The sequence below is a fragment of the Coregonus clupeaformis genome, chromosome 23, assembly GCF_020615455.1.
Source record: "Coregonus clupeaformis isolate EN_2021a chromosome 23, ASM2061545v1, whole genome shotgun sequence".
Taxonomy (NCBI): domain Eukaryota; kingdom Metazoa; phylum Chordata; class Actinopteri; order Salmoniformes; family Salmonidae; genus Coregonus; species Coregonus clupeaformis.
The window spans coordinates 17,647,168-17,659,808 of record NC_059214.1 but is presented as its reverse complement, the minus strand read 5'-3'; the positions used below and the strand labels follow the sequence as shown (position 1 = coordinate 17,659,808).

The 12,641-nt window shown below is 45.8% G+C and overlaps 1 protein-coding gene across 2 annotated transcripts in view; it reads left to right on the top strand.

Annotated features, from left to right (window-relative positions):
- The window catches only part of LOC121536102 (kalirin), a 253,582-nt gene that overhangs the window by 88,716 nt on the left and 152,225 nt on the right, over window positions 1-12,641 (top strand). For both annotated transcript variants that reach the window (XM_045206551.1, XM_045206550.1), the window contains exons 2-3: window positions 767-841; window positions 8,809-8,923. In XM_045206551.1, coding sequence (XP_045062486.1) covers window positions 767-841; window positions 8,809-8,923 — 190 coding nt within the window. The remainder of the gene's footprint in view (window positions 1-766; window positions 842-8,808; window positions 8,924-12,641) is intronic.

The window sequence follows — 12,641 nt, the reverse complement described above, 5'->3', positions numbered from 1 at the left end:
AGCATTAAGCACTTGAATAAGATGAGAAACGGCTGATGTTTGTAGACATCAACTCGAACACACTGGGGTGGTTCAGTGCTGTGTTTTCCATATCACGCTGTGGTGTAGTGTGGAGAATGCTCTTCATTGTGCTGCTGTTGCATTATGATCAATGTCCTTGCCTCTCCCCCTGTGTTTTTGTGCGATCAAAAGAGGAAAGTGGCCAGGCACTGGTGTGAATACCAAGTCTGTATGCAGTCCAAATTCAATGAGAGGGAAAGAGCAGTAGAAACCTACGGTAATAGCTTTGTTATAGCCCTGAATGGTGCTCTGTGATTCGGAAACATTCTCTTGAATGCAAATGAACCTATTTTCGATGCTCATATACCATGCCGGACTTTAACGACGATATTACAGGTATGTGACTACAGATAATGATAAAGAAGAAGCCGGGCCTACACATATAGTATAGAGTACTGTAACAGTATCTGTAATGCATTCTATTCATTCTCTTTTTTACCGTAATTTATTGCTGTTCCAATTACGTCATAGGCTTAGAAAACTTTGTGAAAACTTTGTGAAGAAAAAGTTCTCTGGGTCTGGGAAAAACATTGAGAAGAAGAGCGAGCTTGTTTTTGTGTTGTCATCATCAGACTGTAGTTATGTGTTCCTTTTATATCAGGAATGTACATCTCTTAATGAGATTACAGAGATGAAAGCTGATTATCTTCATTTTGTCCTGATTAGCTGAATCTTGTCCTGATCTGTCTCTCCTTCTCCTCTCAAGGGTCCTTCAGGAACGATGGGATTAAGGCGTCTGATGTCCTGCCTGTGCTGAAAGAGAAAGTGGCCTTTGTGTCAGGTGAGTGTGTGTCCGCGTCCCTTATTCCCTAGCCCTATCGGTCCTGTTCCAAAGTAGTGCACTACATAGGGAATAGGGTGCTTTCTGGATTGCAACCTGTGATGCTTCAGTTTGACTAATGACTATGGGAAATCATGAAGATGTTTTATTCTCTGGCCGGCAGTGTTCATGGCAGACCAATGCTGAGGAAAAGCATGAATAGTAGCACATGACAAGCATGTTGACATTTAACCATTGGCACAACAACAACTTTCATGTGCGGGAACGTCCTGTAACACTATCATCTCCATCCAGGGGTGTATTCATTAGTGCACACATAGAAAAATGCAGCGGAAAGAGAGTTTCTTATTGAACAAGTTCAGGTAGGTCTCTCCCCGTTTTGCTTCTGTTTATTTACTAGGGAATCCTTTTGTCTATTTGATGCAATGAATTAGTATGGAGCAACAGCACAGAGTATGTGATTGGTCATTAGTTCAGACGCGTCATAACTTTGCTAATTCCTTACAGATCATAGTAGCTGTTCAAAGACATCACTCATTCTATGGAAGGGATACCTAGTCAGGTGCACACTCTGTATACGTCCCAATTGCACAACTGAATCCATTCAAATGTTGTTGTTTTTCCGCATTTAACCCAATCCCTCTGAATCAGAGCGGTGCGGGGTGTTGTTGGGGGTTAACTGCCTTGCTCAAGGGTGGAACGGCAGATTTTTACCACCTGGCTGACTCTGGGATTTGAACCAGCAACCTTTTGGTTACCGGCCCAACGCACTTAACCACTAGGCTACCTGCCGCCCCTATGGTCACTTAAGGTAAAGAGCCTTAGTGCAGAGTTTGCCCTTGGGACATGAAGCATTTTACACAAAGCTTTGATGGTCTTTAGATTGCTTCACTTCTCGCTAACAGTCTCCTCCACACTCTATATACATCCCAAATGGCACCATATTCCCTATATAGTTCACTACTTTTGATCAGGGCCCATAGGCCTGTAGTGATCCGGCTGCCATTCGAGACACAGACTTTGGCTCATTCAGTTAGGTTATGGCGAACATGATATCCTGTTGTCATAGAATGACTTACATTGAATCACAACCTCTACATGGAATGTTGGGTTTCGTTTCCAGTACTGTTGATGTAAGGCTGGGGACCCCTATTGTTTCTGGTCAAAAGTAGTGCACTATATAGGGAATAGGGTGCCATTTAGGACACACTGGATGTCAGTACAAGGACACGTTATCACATTCCCCTCCCCTTATTGTAGCTTAGAGGATGATGTCATCCTGGTCATTTCTACTGTACAGGACATTCTCGTTACAGAGTTCAACATTACAGTGGCAGACCTGGGTTCAAATACTATTCAAAATCTTTCAAATACTTTTAGCGTTTGCTTTAGCCTGCCTGCATTGCCAGATGGATGGGTTTGCAGTTTTATAAGGATTCTATTGGCTCTATTGTTGCAGGCAAGTTCAATCAAGCACAGCAACATTTGAAATGATTTAAAATAGTGTCTAAACCCAGGTCTGGACAGTGGAGATTAAAATATCCATGACCTTAATGCTCATTAATACAATGCTGCTGGCCAGAATCCCTCTTAGTTCAATGCAGCCAGCCAGTGTGACTAAAAACATATTTCTTTGCCTTTTGTTTCATCGTTTTTGAACAGGGTATACAGGTCAAATGCTGGCAAAGAAAGCTGGCGGGGAACAACTCTGTTGTAAAAACAAGTTAAACGGCATGTAAAATAGAGAGAATCTCATTTAGTCTAATATATTTAAGGCTGTTGTTAACTCAAGGCAGTCTTTGAGCTGTAGAGAATAGATATCTCGACTCCCCTCTTTCTCTCTCCCTCTCTTTCTCTCGCTCCCCACCTCTCTCTCTCTCATTCCCTCGGTCTCTCTTGTTCCCCCTCTCTTTCTCTTTCTTTCTCTCTCTCCCCCTCTTTCTCCCTCTCTCTCCCTCTCTCTCCCCCCTCTCTCCCTTAGTAGATGGAACTACTCTGGCATGAATCTCACTGAGGTTCTATTTCTAATACTAGTTTCAATGTCTCACTTATGGGATTCACTCTAGCAAATCACTAACTTGAAGAACCAATCACACAACGTCTGTTGGAGACAGACAGGTTAAGTGGCGATGGAGGTGAGCCCCTCCCCTCCTCTGGTCATTTCCACCTCTCTTCCTTGTGGAAGCGAGCACTAAAGCTCCTGAAGCTTTCCTCAGCACCACTAAACCGTTCCTACTGAACTGGCCTCAGGTAAACCGTGAGGTTGATGCTGCCGAACGTAGGACCTCAGCTCCTGTTGATAGTGTTGAGTACTGACCGAAAGGAAAGTTTTGCTTCTCAGTCTCCGGTGGTAGCTAGCATCACATTGCTAGCTATTGAGACTTGGTTACCCCAAGCCGCAAGGCTTTAGCTAACTTGGCTAGCTAGCTACAAAGGGCTAGCTCTCGCCGCAAGGCATAACTAACCTGGGTAACTCACCGCAAGGCCAGCTATGCCACACTAGCTTTTCTACCTGAAAAGGCAGAATTGCTAGCTCTCCTCTCTTCTTAGCTCAACTCATGTTCACCCGTGCCGTGTTGACTAGACTGAGCGCCCTAGCTTCACAGCTCGACGGTCGAGAGACGCGCTTTGTTCGTTTGAGAGACAAAGAAAGCATGCACTCTTCGATGACTTTACAGCGGAGGAAGGAGAAGGGGACCTCATCATCAATGATTTCGATGGCGAGGACATGACTGGCCTCTTCCCAGAGGAAGCCCAAGCCCCAGGCTCAAGGCCCTCTTCTGCCCTCAATGGAGCTTTGATACCCGATGACAGATTCTGGCTTATCGATGTCTGCAGACGGGCAGTGGCCAGACTCAATATCGAGTGCCCTGCACCCGTGGGGGGTGGCGGCGCCAAAAGGGATTGGTTTGATGGGAGGAGACTCCCTTCTCACACCGTCCCGGGAAAGCAACTTCTCCCAGCGGTCCCAGCTTGCGTGGCGGAAGCCAAGCTCAACTGGGACAAGCCCTTGTCCAGTAAAGACCAGGCACTTTACGAACATGGACATTAAGGACATGGAGGAGTTGGTCAAGCTCCCAGTAGTTGAGCCGTCACTGGCCTACCACCTTAACCCAGTGCAGCATCACAAGCCGTCATGCAGATCTCAACCTACGGGCCTCCAGAGGTGCCATTCAAGGCTGTGCGCGCTCCATGAGCCTTGCTGTGGTGGGGGGACGCCTTAAGGCAATAGTTCACTACGTGTCCTGGCCTGCATCCTCTCGGGTGGAGCACAGAGCACAAGGGCACAGAGCAAAAATACAAGAAAGGGGCAACTCGCCATAATGCCTCCAGAGGGCGCTCCAGCACCAATGAGTTGTGGGCAACTCGCTGCAAGAGGAGGGAACTGGTGCGCATGCGCAGTCCAGCCCTGGGTCTTGTCCACAGTCACAAAAGGGTACAGACTGCAGTTTGCTATGAAGCCATCCGTTTTCATTTGAGATTCATGCTTATGCTCAACATGCTGTCTCGCTCTATTCGTCGAGGCAACTGGTTCACTTCAGTCTACGCTTATTTTTACATAAGTATTCTTCCAGTGCACAGGAGGTTTCTCAGGTTTGCCTTTCAAGGCACAGCCTACGAATACCTTGCTGTCCTCTTCGGGCTAGCACTAGCTCCCCGAACATTCAGCAAGTCAGTGACTATCACATTGGATAGGCTATTATATTGGTTTATAATAGCAAGGGTTTACAGACCCTGGAGGGCCTGAGGGCTCATTCCACCAGAGGGATGGCTACCTCTTGGCCTGAGGGATGGCTACCTCTTGGGCACTGTTCAAAGGCATCTCTTTGCAAGAGATTTGCAATGCGGCATGTTGGGCCACCCCTCATACATTTATGAGGTTATACCGACTGGATGTCACTGCACCTTTGTTGGTGCATACTGTCCTCAGTGTTGGAGCCTCTGAGGTGTGATGCTGTTGGGACTACCCTGGCTTCGGAGAGCATGTTTGCGATACGAGAGTTGGCCATATCCCATAACTGAGACATCAAAATGAGGCACAGTCTACGAATACCTCGCTGTCCCTTTCGGGCTAGTACTAGCACCCCGAATGTTCGGCAAGTGTGTGGAGGCGGCTCTAGCACCAAGAGTATCTACCAAGAGTATCTCTATATAGACGATTACCTGCTTTTCTCCCCAACACAAGAGCAAGCAGTACGAGACACAATCCTTCCCTTCTCAACCAGAAAAATAGCTGTTTGGTACCCGCACAGAGAATAGATTACCTAGGCGTCAAGCTGGATTCTCTCTCTTATAGAGCTATACTATCAGACGGAGCAGAGCACACCTCCGCTCATTACGTGCGACTCATGTCCCGGGTGTATTGAATGTAGGAGCGGACTTGTTGTCCAGAGAGAATCCCCTTTATGGGGATTGGAGACTCCATCCCCAGGTGGTGAACCAGATCTGGGAGAGATATGGTCTAGCCACCGTAGATCCATTCGCATCGCACAAAGACACGCAGTGTCCATTGTTCTTTGTGAAAGCACACCGCCCGGGCATACTTATTTTCCACCATAATTTGCAAATAAATTCATTAAAAATCCTACAATGTGATTTTCTGGATTTTTTCTCTCTCATTTTGTCTGTCATAGTTGACGTGTACCTATGATGAAAATTACAGGCCTCTCTCTCTTTTTAAGTGGGAGAACTTGCACAATTGGTGGCTGACTAAATACTTTTTTTCCCCACTGTATGTATTCACCCCCTTTGCTATGAAGCCCAATTACCTTCAGAAATCACATATTTAGTTAGATTGCACACAGGTGGACTTTATTTAAGTATCACATGATCTGTCACATGATCTCAGTATATATACACCTGTTCTGAAAGTCCCCAGAGTCTGCAACATCACTAAGCAAGGGGCACCACCAAGCAAGTGGCACCATGAAGACCAAAGAGCTCTCCAAACAGGTCAGGGACAAAGTTGTGGAGAAGTACAGATCAGGGTTGGGTTATAAAAAAAATATACGACACTTTGAACGTCCCACGGAGCACCATTAAATCTATTATTAATAAATGGAAAGAATATGGCACCACAACAAACCTGCCAAGAGAGGGCCGCCCACCAAAACTCATGGACCAAGCAAGGAGGGCATTAATCAGAGAGGCAACAAAGAGACCAAAGATAACCCTGAAGGAGCTGCAAAGCTCCACAGCGGAGATTAGAGTATCTGTTCATAGGACCACTTTAAGCCGCACACTCCACAGAGCTGGGCTTTACGGAAGAGTGGCCAGAAAAAAGCCATTGCTTAAATAAAAAAATAAGCAAACACGTTTGGTGTTTGCCAAAAAGGCATGTGGGAGACTCCCCAAACATATGGAAGAAGGTACTCTGGTCAGATGAGACTAAAATTGAGCTTTTTGGCCATCAAGGAAAACGCTATGTCTGGCGCAAACCCAACACCTCTCATCACCATGAGAACACCATCCCAGCGTGGGGATGGCAGCATCATGCTGTGGGGATGTTTTTCATCCACAGGGACTGGGAATTGAAGGAATGATGGATGGCGCTAAATACAGGGAAATTATTGAGGAAAACCTGTTTCAGTCTTCCAGAGATTTGAGACTGGGATGGAGGTTCACCTTCCAGCAGGACAATGACCCTAAGCATACTACTAAAGCAACACTCAAGTGGTTTAAGGGGAAACATTTACATGTCTTGGAATGGCCTAGTCAAAGCCCAGACCTCAATCCAACTGAGAATCTGTGGTATGACTTAAAGATTGCTGTACACCAGCGGAACACATCCAACTTGAAGGAGCTGGAGCAGTTTTGCCTTGAAGAATGGGCAAAAATCCCAGTGGCTAGATATGCCAAGCTTATAGAGACATACCCCAAGAGACTTGCAGCTGTAATTGCTGCAAAAGGTGGCTCTACAAAGTATTGACTTTGGGGGGGTGAATAGTTATGTACGCTCAAGTTTTCTGTTTTTTTGTCTTATTTCTTGTTTGTTTCACCCCCAAAAATATTTTGCATCTTCAAAGTGGTAGGCATGTTGTGTAAATCAAATGATACAAACCCCCAAAAAATCCATTTTAATTCTAGGTTGTAAGGCAACAAAATAGGAAAAATGCCAAGGGGGGTGAATACTTTCGCAAGCAACTGTAGGCTTTGACAATAACACAGTAAGGAAACACCCTCTGTTATGTTGTTTAATGAAGGGAGTGCTTTACTTATGCTCAGTGTCCAAGCCTTTAGCCCCGTCTTTGGACCTGTCTATTGTGCTTGAGGCCGTTTCACTGCTGCTGGAAAGCGTGGAGATGTAATATCTCTCCTTTACTGATTGCCCTGCGAGTGAGTGAGCTGCACACACCGTCAGTCCACCATTCGTGCCTACAGTTTGCTCTGGGGTTATCCAAGGTAACATTGTTACCCAACCCCACCTTTATGCCTAAGGTCAGCAGCAATTAAAAGAGTTTATGGCTTTCCACCTGCCGCCCTTCACTTCTACGGAAGAAGAGCGTCTCCACCGTTTATGTCCAGTGCACGCTTTTCACTTAGATAGAACGAGAGCATGGCGAAAGAGTGACCAACTCGTCTTGGGCCCCCCCTGCAAGGGTGGGCCCCTCTTTCATCAACGGCTATCCCATTGGATAGGCTTTTATATTGGCTTATAATAGCAAGGGTTTACAGCCCCCGTAGGGTCTGAGGTCTTATTCCACCAAAGGTATGGCTACCTCTTGGGCACTGTTCAAAGGCATCTCTTTGCAAGAGATTTGCAATGTGGCATGTTGGGCCACCCCTCATACATTAATGAGGTTTTACCGACTGGATGTCACTGCACCTTCATTGGTGCATTCTGTCCTCAGGGTTGGAGCCTCTGAGGGGTGATGATGTTGGGACTACCCTGGCTTCGGAGAGCATGTCTGCGATACGGGGGTTGGCCATATCCCATAAGTGAGACATCGAAACGAGTATTCGAAATAGTCTCACCGCATTTCCATGCTTGCAAGAGGCCAAGGAAGAGAAGCATGCTTGAGAATGACCAGAGAAGGGGTGAGTGGCGACTTATAAGGAGGGAAGGGGCTCACCTCATTCGTCACTCGACCTGTCTGTCTCCAACAGACGTTGTGTGATTGGTTCTTCAAGTTAGTGATCCGCTAAAGTGAATTCCATAAGTGAGACATTTCACTCATATTCTCATATAACCGGGGTTATGCAAGGAACACTCAATTTTTACTCCCGCAAATACATAACAGCAGCAGTAGAGTAATGTTGGCCTTATCTCTGTGACGAGGCCTAGTGTGTGGTGCAGACACACAAACACACACAGGCTGAAGGAGAAGGGGGCGGGACCTTGAGGATGAAAGACTGGTGGACATTTGTCAGAGAGTCGCGGGGAGGGGGAGGTACGGGGGAGCTCCGACATCCGAGGGGGTTGGTTCTCCCAAAAAAGTGTCAACAAAGATCTGTCACCAACAAGATCCCATCTGGATAAGGCCCTCCATGCCCTCCCTCTGGGGCACTGTTGCTGCCTTGCCACCCTGTCTCCCTTCCTGGTGCTACTGACAAAGTCCCATGAGCACCAGGGATAAACAAATGTACTTCACCCTCAATCTGTTCATGCATCTCTCTACACATGGGATGTGTCCCAAATGACACCATATTCCCTATTATAGTGCACTACTTTTGACCATGGGCTCTGGTCAAAAGTAGTACAGGGAATAGGGTGCCATTTGGGATAAAGACCTAGTACATAAGAGACATGAAGATAGACCCTTTCTACTCTCATTATGTTGTATACCATGTCTTACTGTAATTGATGTATACAGGCACTTTGAGAGAATACTGAGAATCGCAGCATGAAGCTTTAGTACCCTATGGGCCCTGGTCAAAGTACCCTTATATGTGTGCTTAAAGCTCTATCTATTTCTGCAATAGGGCTCTCAAAAATAAGGAGATTTCTATTGTCTGTGTTCCTACAGGAGGTCGTGATAAGAGAGGTGGCCCCATACTGACCTTCCCTGCCAGAAGCAACCATGACAGAATAAAACACGAGGAGCTGCGACAGCTGGTGACGTATCTCTCCACCGTGCCCAGGTAAGAACAGTGGAGATGTATCTGATTTATGATCAGTTTTGCTTTTTAGATCACAATGAATAAGGTTAAAGCAGCTTAGTGTTTTTTTTATCTTGTTCTGGGGCAACTCTGCAGAATGGTCACTAGCTGGCACAGCCACAAAGTCTAACCTTAACCCTAACCTTAACCACACTGCTAACCCTAACTTTAAATTAAGACCAAAAAGCAAATTTTAGTTTTCCTGAATTTTTACAATATAGCCCATTTTGACTTTGCAGCTGGCCTATCTAAGGGTAAATTGCTTAGTTCTGCCTTCAGGACAAGACTCATGACAATAAACGTCAACCTGCAAGATTACATAGACAGATGGGACCTTATCCTAGATCAGCACTCCAACTCTGAGACTCTGAGACATATGGTCCCTGGAATCATTTCTTACATTTACATATTACATTTTAGTCATTTAGCAGACGCTCTTATCCAGAGCGACTTACAGTTAGTGAGTGCATACATTTTCATACATTCTTAATCATACTAATGTAAACATGACTTAATGTATGTGGCTAGCAGGAGAAACATGCCGTCTCCATGTATGTTGACACACGGCATACACATTAGAGCTTATTTCAATATGGTCCATTCTGTTTTGTTGTCATAAGGAGAGGGTCATCCATGTCGTGGTATACTGTATATCATGAAATGTAGATATTATTTGAATGAATATTCTTAGATTTTGTGTGTCAAGTCAAGTGTTCCTTTTGTGATTGTAATTCTCAGAGGAAAAATGTGAAAGTGCTCCCACAGAAAGATTAATGGAAATTGTAGATACAGTTTACATACACTATATATACAAAAGTATGTGGACACCCCTCCAAATTAGTGTTTTCGGCTATTTCAGCCACACCCGTTGCTGACAGGTGTATAAAATCGAGCACACAGCCATGCAATCTCCATAGACAAATATTGGCAGTAGAATGGCCTTACTGAAGAGCTCAGTGACTTTCAACGTGGCACCGTCATAGGATGCCACCTTTCCAACAAGTCAGTTCGTCAAATTTCTGCCCTTCTAGAGCTGCCCCGGTCAACTGTAAGTACTGTTATTGTGAAGTGGAAACGTCTAGGAGCAACAACGGCTCAGCAGCTAAGTGGTAGGCCGCACAAGCTCACAGAACGGGACCGTTGAGTGCTGAAGCGCGTAGCGCGTAAAAATCGTCTGTCCTCGGTTGTAACACTCACTACTGAGTTCCAAACTGCCTCTGGAAGCAACATCAGCACAATAACTGTTCATTGGGAACTTCATGAAATGAGTTTCCATGGCCGAGCAGCCGCACACAAGCCTAAGATCACCATGCATCGGCTGGAGTGGTGTAAAGCTCGCCGGCATTGGACTCTGGAGCAGTGGGAACGCCTTCTCTGGAGTGATGAATCACGTTTCACCATCTGGCAGTCCGACGGACAAATCTGGGATTGGTGGATGCCAGGAGAACACTGCCTACCCCAATGCATAGTGCCAACTGTAAAGTTTGGTGGAGGAGGGGCTGTTTTTCATGGTTCGGGCTATGCCCCTTAGTTCCAGTGAAGGGAAATCTTAACGCTACAACATACAGTGACATTCTAGATGATTCTGTGCTTCCAACTTTGTGTCAACAGTTTGGGGAAGGCCCTTTCCTGTTTCAGCATGACAAGGCCCCCGTGCACAAAGTGAGGTCCATACAGAAATGGTTTGTTGAGATCGGTGTGGAAGAACTTAACTGGCCTGTACAGAGCCCTGACCTCAACCCCATCGAACACCTTTGGGATGAATTGGAACGCCGACTGCGAGCCAGGCCTAATCGCCCAACATCAGTGCCCGACCTCACTAATGCTTTTGTGGCTGAATGGAAGCAAGTCCCCGCAGCAATGTTCCAACATCTAGTGGAAAGCCTTCCCAGAAGAGTGGAGGCTGTTATAGCAGCAAAAGGCGGAGCAACTCCATATTAATGCCCATGATTTTGGAATGAGATGTTCGACGAGCAGGTGTCCACATACTTTTGGTCCTGGTGTGTACTACTAACAGCCATTTCAATAGGAAGACGGAGAACCATATATGAGTTTCTGGTCTGTGAGACGTGAGGGCATAGAGATCCTATAATTCACTAGCTGGCTAACTAGCTAACAAATATACTGTGCAGATTGGCCAATATCAACAAATTCATTGTTTTATACAATATTGTACCATATTTGATCAGAATGAAAGTTTTCCTGACCAAGGTGGTGGATTATTTAGTCATATTGCTAGGATGCCAATGTCCAATCTAGTGTTATATTTCATTCTATGTGTGAGGGCCCATCTTCTGTCTATCACAGAGGAGGCTGGTGGGAGGAGCTATAGGAGGATGGGTTCATTGTAATGGCTGGAATGGAATTAATGGAACGGTATGTGACCTGTTGTCTGAGGTTCTGCATGGGAAGACGGACAGCACCCCACACACACGCACGCACGGACACACACACACACACACACACACACACACACACACACACACACACACACACACACACACACAGTTGCATTGTTAACTAATCCATCCTTAATAGAGCTGTTGCTTCAGTCTTTTTTTACTCCCTTCCACCTCTGCCCAGCCTGTGTTTGGCTAATGTAGCGTATGTAAATAAAGTATGCATCCCAAAAGGCACGCTATTCCCTATAACAGTGCTTCCCAACTCCAGTCCTTGAGGACCCCCAACAGCACATCTTTTTGTTGTAGCCCCAGACATAAAACACCTGATTCAACTCATTGAGGGCCTGATAATTAGTTGACAGTTTGAATCAGGTGTGCTTGTCCGGGGCTACAATAAAAATGTGTGCTGTTGGGGGTACTGGAGGACTAGAGTTGAGAACCAGTGCCTTATATAGTGCACTACTTTAGACTAGGGCCCATAGGGCTCTTGTCAAATGTAGTGCACTCTGTAAGGAATAGGGTGCCATTTAGGACTCACACATTAAGTGTATGGACTAGTGTGGAATGGAGTCTCATGAAAGCAGCTGGCTGTGAGCCCGTCCTTGAGGCTACAATGGGCTAATGTAAACAGTGAGCCCAGGGTTTTCGAGGGGCTCCCTCTCTCCCTCTCGCCAAACCTTTTTAGTTTTCCCAGGAGGGCTATTAGAGAGACTCCCCGAAGAAAAGCCCGCAGGAATGATTTATGACAGTTTGCTAGAACAGCTGCTCTGTTTCCTTACCTGCCTTAGTGCGTTAAACATTCTGCTAGCTATCTGTACATTGCAGATCGCATGTCTCTCTTTGATGCACGTTAGGGTTGTGTCTCAAATGGCACCCTATTCCCTACACTTAAAAATAAAGGTTCCAGTTGGAACCAAATAAGGTTTTTCAGAGCGATGCCATAGGGGAACCATTTTAGGTTCTCTGAAGAACCTTAAATGGAAGAACCACACACACTCAACACCTTATTTTATGCAAATAAGGTGTTGAGCCTTATTTGCATATTTCCCAGGGTGCCTTTCGAGTGCATTTTGGAGTTATCAGTACCACCAATGACTGTGTTTGCTGGTGACAGAGACATGGTTGTTGCATTCATTCATTTTCAGTACTGCGGCCTTCACCAAGTGAGAGCCTATATACAATACATACTTTATAAGGCCTTATTTTGAGGGCCTAGTTTATACAGTGGCCTGAAAGTCATGGTTTACAGGTCCCATCAGTCCTGCAAGTCATGTTATGCTGAAGTCAAGTGATGTGTA